Below are 18,251 nucleotides of genomic sequence, written 5' to 3' on the forward strand. Positions count from 1 at the left end.
GCTACTATGCGATGCATAGTAATCCATTATGCTTTGCCTTTGCAGGGAATGAAAGAGGAAGTAAACTCATCAGGGTTTACTTCCTCTTTAAAGAAAATTGGGGGCATAAATACAATTTTTTTTTTTTTTTTTTTTCATATCCAATAAAATCATTACATTTTAGGCGAAAATGTATTCTGCTACATGTTTGGGGACACTAGTATAGTACTGATCCATACAGATGGTATAAATGGCAGTGATCTGTAAGTTTGTGTGGCTGTGATAGTGTGATGGGCAATCTAGCACTAACGTCACTAGTGACACTGAGGCCCTTTTTCACACGGCGGATAGAATTCAGCTTTTAGCTATAGATCATTATAGATCTACCGCAGCTAAACTCGCGCAATGCTTTCCTATAGCCCCATTCACACACTGCATTTGGCAACGGTTTTGTTACATGGGGTTTTGTGCGGTTAGAAAAAAATGTATTTGTCTGCGTCCAGGACCAATTTTATTGCAGCTATCTGCACATAACTGCAGGTAATCAGTGTACTATTTCTCATGCAGATAGCAGCAGCAAGGGAAAAAAAAAACAGCAAGCACATCATAAATGGCAAGAATGTTCCAACGCAGCTGCATGTAAATTCAGCTAATCACAATGTACAACTGCAAGAGATCGCTGTGCCTGGAGTTTTGGAATTTCAAAATAACAAAACATGCTTTTAACACTGGCAAAACAGCTGCCCATGTGAAAGAGGCCTAATACTGTACATTGTACTAATGGCACTGGCTGAGAAGGTGTAAACATCAAGGAGTTAACTGTGTGCCTAGTAAGTGTAATATGTACTGCTTACTAACAGATCTGTGATAATTAGTGGGTTGAAAATGGCGCTTGGTGTATTGTTTTAAAACATAGCTGCCCCTTTAAGAAAGTGTAAACACTGAACTGTATAAAACAAAACCATTGTAAATGAGAGGCACTAAAAACATACACAATGAATGTGAACAATAATAAGACAAAGCGTATGGTGAATATAAAAGCAAATAAAGTCCAAAGTGACAATTCCAATACCATAAATAAATTCAATTAAATCTTCTGGTTTTGATGATCCTTCAAATAAAAGCTTCACCATGAGTGCTCATAAGGTAGATGACAACTCGCCAAAGGTGTCTGACCACTATTTACAGTAGGTCAAAATTAAATTGAATGGAGCAGAGGAATCCTAGGTCTGCATCTCTCCACTGAGTGACCCCTTCCAGATGGCAGCTGAGTATAAGGGAACAGACCCACCAAGGACATGCTAAAAAGATCTCTTTTTATGGTGTAAATTTATTTATATATATATATATATATATATATATATATATATATATATACATACATAGCACAGTCACATTTGAGTGAAATCTTTTGTTACCTTTTATTAAAAAAAAAATTATATATTATTTTTTTTTAAAGGTAACAAAAGATTTTGCACTCAAATGTGACTGTGCTATGCCCAGCACTAAGGTGTGTTCAGGTGGATATATTGGAATCACAGTGGCATGCGATCCACGCCTCGTTCTGGATATGCCAAAAGGATGTCTCGTAAAGGACTCAGAAGTGACGAGTCCGTCCTTCTTCTATGTACGTTTCACCATACTGGCATGAGGGAGTGAAGAACTCCGGTTTTGATTTTATAATGCACAAAAGGGTATGCTTGGCTAGGCTCCCCAAACGTGGAGATTGGGGGACAAAAGGCATCTACCTCATTCCTGGATATCATCATGCCTCACACACCTAAACAATTGCAACAATGATGGCTAAAAATTCATAAAAACCTCTTAAAAATAAAACTAGTTTAAAATGGCTTGTATATCTATAACACATCCCCCATCACAAACATGGTTTCCTAGATTGAGTATACCATGTGTAGACAAAACACTCTTTGGTTCCCTCTAGTGTGAGAATTAAAATACCATAAGTTGGATTTCGAAGTAGAAATGGTGATGGTATTACGGTACAATAGCAAAAAGTTTTTCATTTAAATAAAAAAAATGAAACTATATAGGGAATGAATAAAGATGGGATCTAACCCCATTTAACCACATAGGTTAATGCTACATGTGACAAACCAAAAAGGAGGAAATTAGAGATGAGATTTGTCGTACATGGTAGGCCCATTACATAATGGCAAACACATGAAATGGCCACAAGGTTTCACGTTGATGGGTCCCTAGAAAAGGGTTATACCAAACAACTGCTTAATACTAGGGAACGGGTGGGACAGATGCAGATGCATAGAAACGCCCTATGGGTACCAACATATAGGGATCAAGGAGGAGATCAGGTTAATCCTTGCATTTTACAGGATTTAATTCACAATATAGGAAGTAGAACAAGCCAGCCGGAAACGGTGGCCTACATTATTGAGAGATCACACTTTGAAACAAATTCTTCCATCAAAACCGACATTTAATTACAGAATCTGGCCAAAATCCATCCCTATATGGATTGGTCAAGATATGATTGAGGGCGTCTCCCAAATATAGACCTGGTGGATTTATAGGCTCCAGTCTCTATCACCGGGGCCTAAACTTTAGATATATCCCAAATGCTTTGCTACAGATTCTTAAACGAGTTATGATCTAATGGAAATTATGGGAGAGGAAACCTTGTGGCTATGTCATATGTTTGCCATTATGTAATTGGATTTATCGTACATGGTAGGCCCATCTCTAGATTTCCTCCTTTTTGGTTTGTAACATGTAGCATTGCTCTATGTATGTGGTTAAATGGGGTTAGAAACCATGTTTGTAATGGGTGCTATGTTTATATTTGATATCTGTCATTTTAAACTAGTTTTATTTTTAAATAGAGGTTTTTATGAATTTAGCCATCGTTGCAATTGTTTAGGCGTGTGAGGCATGAGCAGATGATATCTGGGAATGAGGTAGGTTCCTTTTTTTTTTTTTATTTTTTTTTATTTTTATTTTTTTTATTATTATTATTTTTTTTTTTTTATCCGCAATTGCACCCCTTTTATAAAATTATAAAAGCAAACAGGAAATGGGAGTTTGTCACTTCTTGCTTCCTGATGATGGCAGTACGGTGAAATGTACGTAGAAGCACGGACGCGTTACTTCCGGGTCCTCTATGCAACATCCTTTTGGTATATCCAGAACGAGGCGTGGTTCGCACGCCACCACGATTCCGATATATCCACCTTCAGGTGCTGTAGACATCTTGCTGGGCATAGCAGTCACATGTAAGTGCAAAATCTTTTGCTACCTTATGGCATTTAAAAAAAAAAAAAAAATCTTTGTGTCTCCTTGGTGGAGTCTGTTCCCTTTTATCTTCAGCCGCCACCTGGGGGGGGGGGGGGGGGGGGGGTCACTCAGTGGAGAGATGCATAAGTTTTTGGTGAGTTGCCATCTACCTCATGAGCACTCATGGTGAAGCTTTTATTTGAAGTAACGTCAAACCAGAAGATTTTTTTTTTATTTATGGTGTTGGGATTGTCACTTTGGACGTATATATTTGCTTTTTCAATCACCTTATGCTTTGTCTTTAATATTGTTCACATTCATTTTGTAAGTAAAAAAACAAAACAAAAAAACAAACAAACGGATCTGTCTGCTTTTTTTACCTTTGAAATTTGCTGACAAACTCGTGTGCTGTGTCCAATCATGGCACTGGTCAGCAGGCGGTGCCTAATAAACTGGCCTGGCTGTGCCGCTTGCTCCCAGTATATCTACTGTGAATGGGGCAGTAAGAGGTTAACGTAGTGCATGTACTACTTGTGGTGCGCTGCAGTGCGATTTCAGCCCATTCAAATGATTCGGCTGAAAACACATTGCACTCAATAGCACAGGAATGTGCTTGCGAGAACAGGAGCATAACACTAAAACTTGATCGAGGTCTTCATCTTTCGAAACCAATACACAACCATCATGTATATTGCACTAAAGTCCATAAGGTGTACTTAACCTTTTTAGATGAAAAATTATTTCCCAACTCCCTTCAGCGTTGTAATACATCTTTGCATATGCACAATTATATATTTTCTCATTTTCAGTATTACTGCAATTCTTGCATTCCTGATAGATGGCAGTGCAGCCCTTTTCTGCAATTACAAGTAAATAGTTCTGTTTGACTGCTTTTTAATGCTTAGAAATCTGTTTGGTTTTTGTTTGTAATAGAATTATAAAATTAGAAAACTCCCCATCCCCCCCGCCCCCCCATATTAGTATTTTATTGTTATAATCTTGTTTTTGTTTTGTTTTTTATCATTTTTATTTTGATTATTTCAGAAATAAAATTCAGAAGAAAGTACAAACTGAGATATGCATTTGTATACAATAAACATCTCTAAAAGCATTTTGTGCTTCGTTAATTTTGCAATAATTGAGTACTTTAGACCTGCCACGACGAGTCGACGTAATCGATTACTTCGACTACAAAAATACATCGACGTGCGTGCAGGGCGTTGATGCGTCACCGTGCTTAGTATCTACCGCTGTCCTCCGTGCCACCATCCCTAGGGGTGCAACGGATCATCACCGATCCGTGATCCAAGCGTGGTGACCCGTTTGGATCGGCACATGCTGCGCTCCACGGTCTCGGCCTTAGTAGAGGCCGTGGCTTCAGCCTAGCTCCGAAGCGGCGGCCATCTTTCTACACCCAGGCGTTTACAATGTGATCGCTCTGACGGAGCGATCACTTGTAAACCGGCATCATGACATGACGCTGGTTTCTCTCTCCCCTCTCTGTACTGATCTGTGCAGTGGAGGGGAGAGGTCGGATGGAAGCAGCCATCCCTCCATACCCAGCCCGATACAATACTCTGCCAGCCCGATACAATACTCTCAAGGTTATCCAAAGGATTAATTAGCTAATCAAAAAAAACAACCACTTGATTAAAAAAATAATAATAATCGGATAGTCCTTGACTAATCGAAAAAAATAATCAATAGATTAGTCGACAGACAAATTAATCGTTGCAGCTCTAGAGTACTTTTTAGTCCATATAGACCATTGTTTGTCAAACTTTGAACAGCTCAGAGAGTTTATAGTAATGAGGCGTTCGAAGGTGTAATTTCTATGTACAGCTTTGGTAACATCTGTGATATTAATAGCAGTTGTGGATTTCCAATTTATAAGAATTAGTAAGCGTGTTTCTAACGGGATATGTGAAATTTCTGGTCTAAAGTCGGTATGGAATTTATCGATGTTCAGGTGTAGGATTCAATTAAATTATATTGACAATTCTCCTGGTTGCGTCAGAGGTTTGTCTCCCCCTCGCAAAGCCCATCTGGTCACGTTTTATAAGTGAAGGAATAATATTCGAGAGTCTTGTAGCTAGAATTTTGGCATAAACTTTGATCAGAATTGAGGAGAGATATAGGTCTAAAGGTGTTTGGTTCTTTACCTGGTTTCAGTAATGTCACGATATGTGCCTTCAGCATTTCTGGAGAAAGGGTTGTGGTCTCGGCAGCTTTGTTGTATACATGTACTAGATGTGGTGAAAGACTACTTTTGAAAGTTTTTGGGTATTCATTTGAGAAACCCATCGGGTCCCGGGGCCTTGCCATTAGGAAGTTTGTCTATAGTTTTTTTCAACTTCTTGGACTGTAAAGGGTGCATTTAGTACTTCCAGTTGTTGGGTAGATATGGATGGTAGAGTTATGTTCTATAGGAATTCATTTATTTTGTCAGCGGTAGGTTGGGGAGTTTGGGATCCTTGTGTAAGTTGTACAGTGAACCATAGTATTCAGAAAATTTGGTTTGCTATATCTTGTGGGTTTATTATTTTGTCCTAATGTTGGGTGCTTCAAAAATTGCTATTCTTGTCTTTGTACGTACCGCTTTTAACCTGTTTTCTAGGTACTTGACGGCTTCGTTAGCATAATTTTAGTTTCAGGCGCCTGAGATGTTTGTCGTACTGTTCTGTTAAGAATTAAGTTTGTCAGAGCTTTCTTGGTGATTTTTATTATTTTTTTTTTTTTTATTTTTTTTTTTTTTTGGGGTTTCTAAATCCTGAATGTTTGAGAGAATATTGTGAAGCTGCTGAGACCTCTGCCTCTTGTCTTTGGCACCCATTTGAATTAGAATCCCCCTCATGTATGTCTTATGTGCATTCCATAAAGTATGGCGATTGGATACCGAACCATAATTATCTGAGAATAATTTTTTATATTTTTTTAGGTGTTGGTGGCCCACAGGAAGATGGTTCCTGGATGAGCCTGATGTTGCATCACCAGATGGGGGGGGGGGGGGGGGTGTGTGTGTGTGTGTGTGTCATAATTGTTTTAAAGGACACACTCGGTCTTAAAGTGGTATTGGTGCAACCCTAAACATCCCGTAATAGAAATAAGGATGACTGGTCCTCTTTATGGAGGATACTGGGGTTATGGCCTTTTTTGTGTGTGGTTGAAATATTTTGTTAATATTGTGTTAATATATGTCAGTATTGCCTTTTTGTATGTTTTGGTCGTTCAGGTGCTTATCTAATAGTTTTTTGAAACCATCGATGCTCCCTGCTGAGACCACCATCCTGGCCACTCTTACAGTAAAGAACCCTCTACGTAATTTATGGTTAAACCACTCTTCTTCTAATTTTAGTGGCCAGTCTTTTTTTAACTCCCTTTTGCGAAAAACGTTTTATCACTATTGTGTGGGGTAAACAGTATATTTGTAAATTGAAATCGTATCCCCCTCTCAAGGGTCTCTTCTCCAGAGAGAATACGTAGAGTGCTCGCAACCTTTCTTCATGACTAATATCCTCCAGATCTTTTATTAGCTTTGTTGTCCTTTGTACTTGTTCCATTTCCAGTACATCCTTCCTGAGGACTGGTGCCCAGAACTGGACAGCATACTCTAGGTGCAGCCAGACCAGAGTCTTGTGGAAGTGGGAGAATTTATCACTATTCCTGGAATAAACTCACACACACATACCAGAACACAATAGTTTGTTGGTGAAGTAAAATTAGAAAAATATTAGGGCTGAAACGATTAATCAATATTATCGATAATAATCGATAATGAAAATCGTTGTCAAAGATTTTCATTATCGATTAGTTGGTTCGCACCATGCGATCCGCGGAGCGGGCTGCGGATTCGGCCTAGCCCCGGAGCTGGCGGCCATCTTGGTAAACCCAGCGGCGGCGAGCTGCATGCTGACGTCACCCCCAGCGCGTTGTTCAGGCTGTGTCAGCCCAAGTGAAGGAATTCTGGAGGAGTCACTCTGGATGCCTTGCCTGCCCTCATTCAAAACTTCTTTTATGCAGGTACCACTACATATATTACCTAATCTAACCTAATAACTAACTACTATCTATTAGATAGTAGTTATTATCTAAGCCTTTCCACTTGCTCGGCACAGCCACATTGTTGATTTAAATAAAAGGTACAACACTATCTCTCCCCCCCCCCCCCCCCCCCCCCCATAAAATGCAGCTTATTACAAGTATAAAAACATAGCATATCACTGACGATTTGCGCCAATAGGCTTCCCGAGACTTATCACGGCGGTCTGTTTGGAGGTACTTTGATCGGTGGTGAGCTTGGCGCAAATCATCAGTGATATGCTGACTATGTTTTTATGCTTGTAATAAGCTGCATTTTATCGGGGGGTGGGGGGAGATAGTGTTATACCTTTTTATTTAAATAAACAATGTGGCTGTGGGGGGCGGGGATAGTGTTGTGTTTGTGTTTTTTTTTTTTTTTTTTTTTTTTTTTTTTTTTGCTGATCCGAAAATTGATCTGACTGTGACTCTGATCCGAGGAACGATCCGATTCGTGAGTTTTTTGATCCGTTGCACCCCTAGTCCGCACCTTCCCCCCCTGCCGGTCCGTTAGAATCCTGTGTATCCTCCCATGTCCTACGCATGTCCATGAGCATGCAGCTACGCCTGCTTGCATTCTCCACCCAGCTGACGTCCCGCCAGCAACGTGCCTGCGCTGCTTTCGGCTCCTCCTTCCCCCCCCCCCCCCTCTACCCAGCAGCCTTCCGATAGACCCGCCGCAGAGCGCAGGCGGGGCAAACCCTCGCCCCGCGCCGCTTTCCAGCGCTGCCGTGATTTGGAGGTTGTGCTCTGCACATGCGTGCATCCACCTCCTAGTTTCTGGGTGCCCTTCGCTCCATTCGGAAAAGTCAGCCGAGTCATGTGTGGCGGGTCCGGACTGAGACTCTGCCCCACACCACCCCGGCACACCGAGGAGGAGCCGCTCTCACCATGAAGGGGTGAGAAAACCCGAGACACCGGAGGGGGGGGGGGGGGAGCACTGAGAGGAGGTGGGGCAGTGACACCATGTGAGAGGGGAGGAATGTGTCATCTATCCTGGGGGGGACACGTACGCGTGTATGTATGTATGTGTGTGTGTGTGTGTGTATATGTATGTGTATATGTATGTGTGTGTGTATATACTCTCTATCTATATCTCTTCTCCCCTTTTCAGTTTTTTATTTTTTTTTATTTTTTTTATCCGATTTAAAATCCGAAAAAATAATTGGCCGAATAATCAATTATGAAAATAATCGTTAGTTGCAGCCCTAAAAAATATATACATAAAACTATTTTTCAGAAATAAAAAAAAAAACATCATTTGCATGTGCGTATGTATTCTCCCCTTTTGTTATGAAGCCCATAAAAAGCTCTGGTGCAACCAATTGCCTTCAGAAATCACATAATTTGTGAAATGATGTCCACCTGTGTGCAATCTAAGTGTCACATGATCTGTCATTACATAGACAAATCTTTTTGAAAGGCCCCAGAGGCTGCAACACCTAAGCAAGAGGCCCCACTAGCCAAACTGCCACGTAGACCAAGGAACTCTCCAAACAAGTAAGGGACAATGTTGTTTAAGTACAAGTCAGGGTTGGGTTGTATAAAAAAGAAGAAAAATCCAAGTCTTTGATCCCTAAGAGCACTGTCAAATCTATCATAACCAAATAGAAAGAACATGGCACAACAGCAAACCTGCCAAGAGACAGCCGCACACCAAAACTCAGACCTGGCATTATCAGAGAGGCAGCACAGAGACCTAAGGTAACCCTGGAGGAGCTGCAAAGTTCCACAGTAGAGATTGGAGTATCTGTACATAGGACGACAATAAGCCGTACGCGCCATAGAGTTGGGCTTTATGGCAGAGTGGCCAGAAGAAATCCATTTACATTCGGCAAAAAACAAAATGGCAAGTTTTGAGTTTGCGCAAAGGCATGTGGGAGACCCCTGAAATGTATAGAGGAAGGTGCTCTGGTCTGATGAGTCTAAAATTGATCTTTTTGACCATCAAAAAAAAAACAAAAACTGCCTGACGCAAACACATCACATCACCCAAAGAACACCATCGCTGGCTTTAACGGCATGGCCGTTGAAAGCCAGGTGCTAAGGGACCGAGGTCTGTCAGATTTGGTTATCTCCATTATGCTGAGGGCACAGAAGTCATCTTCATCATACGTGGAAGGCCTACATATCCATGTGCGAGAAGATGGGGTGGCGTCCGCGTACATATTCAGTTTCCAGGGTCCTGCTGTTTTTGCAGTGAGGAGTGGATCAGAACTTAAATTAAGCACCATTAAGGGCAGGTATCAGCTTTGGCTGTCTTTTTTATTTTTATTTTTTTTCAGCGACCTTTTGGTGACTCATTAATTGGTGAGTAAGTTTGTGCAGGGGTTTCGACGTGTGGCCTCTCCGGTTCGACCTCTCTCAGAAAGTAGTCTTTCTAGTGGCTATTACATCTGCCAGGTGGGTTTCTGAGTTGGCGGCCTTGTCATGCAAGTCTCCCTACTTGGTCCTCCACAAGGATAAGGCAGTGCTGCGCCCGCAGCCTTCATGTCTTCTAAAGGTTGTTTTTCGGCCCTTCGTCTAAATGAGAACATTGTGCTTCCGTCCTTTATGTCCTCGGCCGCCACACCCCGAAGAGGTTGCTTTGCATTCCTTGGATGTGGTCCGGTCTCTGCGGGTGTATCTGTCTGCTACAGCTCCTTTTCGGAGGTCGGACTCACTGTTTGTATTGGTGGCTGGTCCAAAGAAGAGCCTGGCGGTCTCGTCGACCACCATTTCTCGGATCAGACAGATCGTGGTTCAGGCTTATGCCTTAACGGGGCGGGCGCCCCCCTTTCCAGTCACGGCGCGTTCGACCAGGGCAATTGGTGCTTTCTGACATCGAGCGCCCGTTTCCCAGGTATGTAAGGTGGCGACCTGGTCGTCTGTTCATACTTTCACTAAATTTGACAAGGTTGATGCGAGTGCATCTTCGGACGCTTGCTTCGGCCACAAGGTTTTGCAGGCGGCTGTTTAAGGTTGCAATTTGGTTGGCACATGGTTGGGCTCCAATTTAAGAGCAATAAAGTGGTTTTTAATTTGAATCCAAGGTGTATACAATTTATATATATATATATAGATAGATAGATAGATATATAGATAGAGATTATATATAGATAGAGATTATATATAGATAGAGATTATATATAGATAGAGATTATATATAGATAGAGATTATATATAGATAGAGATTATATATATAGATAGAGATTATATATATAGATATAGATTATATATATATATATATATATATATATATATATATATATATATATATATATATATATATATATATATATATATATATATATATATATATATATAGACATAGAGATTATATATATATCTATATCTTAGTTTGTTTTGTATCCTGTGTTCCATTTTCCAGTGGTTGGCGGCTGCACTGGGTGGTGCTATTGAAATTGAATTTTCACCACATGTCGGTAACAACCCATGCAATTAATCCATACATACAAAGAAATCAAGACGAATAAGTTTGGAAATTTTAAGGGGTTGTAAAACCCTCATATTTTTTCTCCTTAATGCATCTTCTGAAGCTGTCCCCCCCCCCCCCCCCCGCTGTCTGTGGTTCTCAGCTTGATTGGTTAGATTGATAGCAGCGCAGTCATTGGCTCCTGCTGCTGTCAATCAAATCCAACGAGGTGGGGCCGAGTCCAGCATTCTTTGTCTATAGACGCAAATGCCCCCCCCCCCCCAAGAGTGCTTCTCCCAAGGGGTTTACTAATGCGAGGTGGAACCGCGAGAGCTGCTGGTGGACCCCAAAAGATGATCAGGGCCACACTGCAAAGCGAACTGCACAGTGGAGGCAAGTGACTTTTTTTTTTTTTTTTTTTACGAGGGTTTACAAACCCTTTTTTAAGTTATCTAATAAAATGGAATGACACAGGGAAAAAACAATGGCGTTAAATGACTGTGTACCTCTATGTGTCCAAGAGACCAGCTGAAAGCTATCAGTAATTAGAAATCAATCCTACTCCTTGTCAGTGCAAATTAATATCAGCTGTTTGTCTCAACTGATAGCCTATAAAAAGGTGTCACACAGAACCCTGTCATGATGGGTAAAAAATAAAGCTCTCCAGACCTTCACCGCCTTATTGTTGCAAAATATACTGATGGCATTGGTTTACAGAACCATTTCTAATCTTCTGAATATTCCAGTGAGCACTGTTGGGGCCATAATCCGGAAGTGGAAAGAAGATGATAATTTTACCATAAACTGGTCACAACCATATTCTCGCAGGGTTTCTGACAGAAGAGTGAAAAAAAAACTCAGGAGTTGTCCAAGAACCACTTGTGGTGAGCTTCAGAAAGACCTGGCATAAGCAGGTACAGTTGTTTCAAAGAGAATAAATAATGCATTTAACCTCCATGGCATGTATGCATGCTCACTATGCAAGACTCCATTGCTGAAGAAAAAGCATGTTGAAACTCTGCTACACACTTAGTTTTTAGACAGGCCAGTGAAATACTGGGGGAATATAGTTTGGTCAGATGAAACCCAAATTGAACTCTTTGGATGCCATATTTCACACCATGTTTGGAGATCAAATGACACTGCACATCACCCCAAAACACCTCTCATAACAGTGAAGTTTGGAGGTGGGATAGTCATGGTGTGGGGCTGTTTTGCAGCATACGGTACTGGCAAACTTAATGTCATTGAAAGGATGAATGGAAAAATGTACGAAGACATTCTTGATAACAATCTGCTGCCACCTACCAGGATGATGAAATGATGGACATTTCAGCAAGATCTCAAACGCAAAGCCAAGATAACTCTCAATTGGTTTCAAAGAGGAAAATTCAACTGCCAATCACCTGACTTAAATCTGATAGAAAATCTATGGAAAGAACTAAAGAGTTCAGAGAGGCCCACGGAACCTTCAAGATTTGAAGACGGGAAGAATGGGCCAGAATCGCAACTGAGCAATGCATGTGACTAGTTTCTCCATACAGGAGGCGTCTTGAAGCTGTCCTTGCCAACAAAGGATTTTGTACCAAATGTTAAATACATTTCCGTTAGCGTGTTCAATACGCTTTCCCTGTGTAATTTTTTTTATTTTATTACACAACTTTATTTCTAAACTTATTTGTCTTTGGTTTCTTTGGATTGCATGGGTTGTTACCGATGTGGTGAAAACGTCGTCATTCGCTCCTTTTTGAAATCTATTTACCTAGAAAAATGGTGACTTGTTCAATGCTTATTTTACCCACTAAATTTTCTGTTGAAAGCATGCATGTAGGATGAGAGGCTGACAGTTGTGGAGATGTCAGAGGCACCAAACCAAAAATGTCCTTAAAAAATCCACTGCAAAGCCTAATGTTGACTGTATACATGCTAGTTGGTTCTGAGAAAAAAATGTGTTTGTCTTTTGCCAGGGGTTGAATTTGGCGCACGAATGATTACAATTGACGGCAAGCAGATAAAGCTTCAGATTTGGGACACAGTAAGTACATATTCAAAACCTTTTATGTATGAAATGTATTCTAATTTTTAAAGAACTGTTTGAAAAGACTAGGTTATTTATGTAACAAGGGAGTACGAACACTACCTCCCAAAACCTCTCCAGCTTTCATAGCTAATGGGCAGATTAGGAGACCTAATGGGAATATTCCACTGAGGATTTCGCTGTGCATGCACTTCTGGTGAGCACTGTTGCCATTCCCTAGCTATATTCCCCCCCATATACCACACCAGTGAAGAGTGACTGAGTTTTATATTGCTGCTTTGTAAAAAAAAAAATTATATATATATATTTTTTTTCTTTCAATCCACCTTGTCCTGTGTCTGAGGCTCTCCATAATCTGACAGTTCTTGAACCTCACGATTGGCTGATGAACCAATAAGGCCTCAAGTATAGTGGGCATTTTTACACCTGCTCCTTGGGGCATCTGACTTTTTTTTTTTTTTTTTTTTTTCCTGCTTCTAAACTCCCCCTGCATATTAGGCTATGTGTCCTGTAGGCTTTTAGCAGCATTTAGGGCAGGGGAAAAAAACACTTCCAGCAACTCCAGAAGCCATAGGACTTGAACAGAAAAATACGATTGACGCTACTAAAAGTTGCTAAGCATGTTTGAAGCTTGAGCACTAATTTCAGTGGCCAGAATAAATTATTTAGAAACTTGCAAGCTTTGGGCATTTTTTTAATACAATGCTGTTGGCTTCTAGGGCAGTTAAATGAGGCCTAAAGCTGAATTCCAGGAATTTAGAAACTTTGTAAAAAAGTGCAGGCATACTGTTATGTCCAGTGAGGTGCATGCCATTTTCTGGACTTATCCCTATTCTATACATCTGACAGGTATATTGCACTCCCAGAGGATTTACTTGGAGCTGTGGGAGTAGAGAAGCACACAGAGTAGCTATGCCAGGCCCTCTACTCTGCTGCCCATTAATGGAAGCCTTTGTATTTTATGATTGAGTTCATATAATACAAAGGCTTCTGTGAGTGGGAGGGGAGAGACGACAGGTATATTAGATGAATCGACTCTACACTTGGTGTGAGTCATCTTCCTGGAGTGCAATAAACCTGGCAGAACCTGGCTCCTCATTGGACTTATCTCAAAGTATGCCTGCACTTTTTACAGAGTTGTAGAGTTCAGCTCTAATTGTTAATGGGCAGAGATGAGATACTCCTGTTCACCTAGAAAACCAAGGGCTCCTATCGGCCAGATTCAGGGGTTGTCCTGGCATTGCTGGTATTGCGAGTTTAGCTAGTATGTGCAAAATGATAGTCTATTTAACCACTTCATTCTTCAATGTGATTTTTTAAATGCCACTGGGATATTGGGTATTCATCCTAGTGACCTTTTTAAAATTGCACTCCGTCTGAGGACCGACGAAGATGTAGCCTGGAATCTGCCGGCATCCAGCACTAAGCCCTGGGACTAAAATGATCAGCTGCTAGGCTTTCCGATGCTTTTACAAATCGCTCCATAGGAAGGAATGTGACAAGAATGCTTTTGCTTTCTGTTTACATCAGAAGTGTAATGATGTCAGGCCACTCCCATTCACTACCGAGATGGAGAGAGATATTTCTTAATCATACACGGACACTAAGCCATAGTAGGCCACCTTCAGGTGATGAACACTGGCACACCCTAAGACAGGAAGTTGGCTCCCTATATAACCCCCTCCACTACTGGGAGTACCTCCAGTTTCTAAGGAGTTAGTCATGCGTAGAGATGTGCTATGCTGAGCTCCACTAAAGCAGTCCTTGCTGGGGCTAGCTATGCAATTGGATCCATTCAAAGTGTCTATGCCGAATTGATTGGTACCTGGGCCTCGTGCCAGAAGAAATGAGTTTTAGCCCGTAACGCTTCTCTTTCTAGAGAGCTAGACCCCGGGATCTAGTCCTTTTTTGTTTTTTCAGCCTAAAGTTTTTTTTTCTGGGGGGGGGGTGTTTTACGGGTCCAGGAGTGTGGATCACCCGATTTTAAAAGGTTCTCCAGTTCATGAAGGTTTTTTTAACGGAACCTACCATGAGGGGTGAAGATTGGGTCTGTTGGTCTTAACACTGAAATCCCTGCGGCGGGAAAGGTAAGTGGAGCTTCTAAGGAATTTTTTTAGTTTCTTATGAATTGTCTCCTTTAAAAATGTAAATGTCACCACTGGGGCCTGTATAGAGCACATACCTTGTCATGCTTTCCTACGCTGTCACGCTGTCTCAGTAGAAGCTGCAGATTCCTTTGGCAAGCAGCCCCGGAACTCCGGTAAGATTGGGGAGGTTTCCTTACAGAAAAACACCCCCACCTGTGAAAAATGCGCTCTCCCTGGATAGCGAGAGGCCAGAACGGTCGGTGATGCCACTCAGTTTTTTTTTTTTTTTAACCATCCCTGTACAGTGGTTGGATCTCCTCCTTAAAACCCCCCACAGACACAAGCTGATCCCGTTGGATCGAAGGCCTGCGGCCACGCGGGAAAACAACCTTTGAAAAGAGGGGGGGCGATGTGGCCGAGGGGGGTGGGGGGGGGGGTCAACGCCCAGCACAGTAGTCCTTGTCTGTTTACTGAAGACATTTTTTCTTTAACCATATTAGGATTGGAGCAGAGGTTAACAGCTTTAATCGCATCCCAGAGTGGGACTAAGTGCGATAGGTCCCCTTCCATTACCCAGGACCCTCATACTTAGGAACCAGGGGGCGGGAGTTGAGTATTTTTCAGGGGACAGGGAAGAGGCTGAGGACTGCTCTTCTGAGGAGTCAAATGTGGAAGGATCAGGTTCACAATCTGAAAGATTGATGGTACAATCTTACTGAGATGGTCCGCTCCACATTTGTTACCCTTAAAGAGGAAGTAAACCCTTACAAACCACTTTGACCTACAGGTAAGCCTAGATTAAGGCTTACCTGTAGGTCCAAGAAATATCTCCTAAACCTATATGGTTTAGGAGATATTTGCCCGAAAACGGGCACCGCTGTCTACGGCGCATGCGCCGTAGACAGCGGCGCGCAGGCACACTAAACGCGGCAGTTCCAAGAATGGAGCTGCCGCATTTGTCGACTCCCGTGCGCATGCGCGGGAGTGACGTCATCGCGGCTTTGCCGAATGACAGCGGCGGAGCTGCGAGACGCCACTCCCGTGCGCATGCACGGGAGTGACGTCATCGCGGCTTCGCCGCTGTCATTCGGCAGAGCTGCGAGACGCCACAAGCAAGATGGATGCGGCGGACTACAGGGGACAGCGGCGACTTCGCTGGCTCCTGTGTCAGGTAAGTGACACATAATGGGCTACTATGCGATGCATAGTAGTCCATTATGCTTTACCTTTGCAGGGAAAAAAAGAGGAAGTAAACTCATCAGGGTTTACTTCCTCTTTAACTGAGTCAGTTGATGCACCTACTCCTTGTTTGGGTTTGCTAAAGCCTCTCCAAACTTTGCATGCCTTTCCCATCCATTGGTTGCTGGAAAAGCTTGTGTATTCGGAGTGGGATCACCCAAATAAGCAACACTTTATCCTATGGAGGAAAAGTTTAATAAAAAATGTGAGACACCAGCAATTGACACTGCTTTATCCTCTGAATAAAAGTTTGTTCGGTAAGGATCCATTGGATAAGAAGTTGGCATTCCTATTTAAACACTTTTTCTCTTCAGTAACTCAGCCTGCGCTGGCAGCGATTGGGGTGTGTCAATCATTGAGAGACCAGTTTAAACAGGTGCTCAAAATTATTCCTGGTCAGCAGGCCCAAGATTTGGCTGGGCTACCAGAGACATTATGTTTTGCAATAGACGCTATGAGAGATTCTATTCTCCAGGCCCTTGTGCCCTACGCTTGGGCTGGTGCATATTTATAGAATACTATGGTTGAAAAATTGGTTAGACGAAGCGCCCTGCAAAAATCTCCTGGCTAGTTTTCCTTTTTCACGATTAACGGCTGTTTGGGGATGACCTGGATAATTACATTCAAAGAATTTTGAATGGGAAAAGTACCCTTTTGCCAGTTAGGAAAAGTAAGCGAATTTTATTTAAACTAGCCTCTTCCCCAGTGCCAGAAGCGCCAGCCTCAAGGCAATCTCAATAAACCTCAGGGTCAACCCCAGGGACAAAATAAGTCCTGGGGAAGGAAACCTACAAAACAAAATACTAAAGCTTCCTTATGAAGGGGCACCCCTTCTGCAGTTCTCAAGAATCTGGCAGAGTGTCAAAACAAGTGGGTGGATTCCTCAATTACTCTAGGAGAGTCCTCGTTTCCTCATTTTCTCACATCAAATGTTCCCAGGGATCCAGGGATAAAGAAGTCTCTTTGAAGCATTGAATGGAAGAGCAGGGATTGGGGTTTTATTTAAACCTTTTCACGGTTCCAAAACTAAATGGAGATGTCAGACCCATTCTAGATCTCAAAGATCTAAACCAGTTTTTGAATATCCGCTCTTTTCACATGGAGTCAATCCGATCAGTAGTCTCCATCCTACAAGGAGGAGAACTTCTGGCGTCAATCGACATCAGTGATGCATACCTCCCATGTGCTGATTTTCCCTGCTCGCCAGAATTATCTATGATTCGAGATAGAAAATCTTAATTTTCAGTTTCTAGCTACTGCAAGTGTTTACAAATACCCTGGCGGCTCCTCCTCCAGCCTGATTAAGGGCCCATGGTATAACTAATATAGCCTAACTAGACGATCTGCTCTTCTTGATAGACCAGTCATTAGCACGCTTAGACCAAAGTATGGTCACCACGGTCAATTACCTGGAATACCTAGGTTGGATTCTCAACCTAGAGAAATCTTCCTTAAAACCATCAAGGAGATTGGAATACTTGGGTCTGATCTTGGATACAGTCCAGAAGAGGGTATTCTTAACCCAGGCGAAGATCAGTACCATAAGGGAGTTGATTCAGGTAGTCAAGGCAAAGAATAATCCTTCTATTTGACTTTGCATGAGGTTGTGGGGGTAAGATGGTGGCTTAAATCGAGGCCGTTCCTTCTGCTCCGTTTCATCCTGCTACAAAACAGTATCTTATCAGCTTGGAGCAAGAAGGCCCATGCTTTAGATTTCCCAATGTGTTTGACTCTAAAGGTGCGCCAGCGCCTCAGTTGGTGGTCGATAACCAAGAATCTGTAGAAAGGAAAATCCTTCCTACCAATTACCTGGAAGGTGGTAACAGATGCCAGACTTTCGGGTTGGAGAGCAGTCCTGGAAGAGGCGACGCTCCAAGGGAAATGGTCCAGATCAGAAATGACCTTGCCCATCAATATTCTAGAGAATCGGGCAGCTCGCTTAGCCCTGAGGGCCTGGACGTTCAGGTTATGGAATTGTCCTGTCAGGATCCAATCCGACAATGCCAAGAGCAGTGGCCTCTATCCATCACCAAGGGGGCATGAGAACCAGGGAGAGGTAAATCGTATCCTAACTTGGGCAGAAAACAATGTACCTTGCCTATCGGCAGCCTTCATTCCTGGAATAGAGAATTGGCAGGCAGACTACTTGAGTCGCTAGCAGTTGTTC

General features: G+C 42.2%; 1 protein-coding gene across 1 annotated transcript in view; it reads left to right on the forward strand.

Moving 5' to 3' along the window:
• The window catches only part of RAB2A (RAB2A, member RAS oncogene family), a 156,958-nt gene that overhangs the window by 35,735 nt on the left and 102,972 nt on the right, over nt 1–18,251 (forward strand). Inside the window, exon 3 of the mRNA XM_077492754.1 lies at nt 12,688–12,755. Within this exon, the coding sequence (XP_077348880.1) occupies nt 12,688–12,755 (68 nt within the window). The remainder of the gene's footprint in view (nt 1–12,687; nt 12,756–18,251) is intronic.

This window comes from Lithobates pipiens, unplaced genomic scaffold (genome assembly GCF_037356315.1).
Source record: "Lithobates pipiens isolate NorthernLeopardFrog02 unplaced genomic scaffold, aLitPip1_a1.2 Scaffold_19, whole genome shotgun sequence".
Lineage (NCBI taxonomy): Eukaryota > Metazoa > Chordata > Amphibia > Anura > Ranidae > Lithobates > Lithobates pipiens.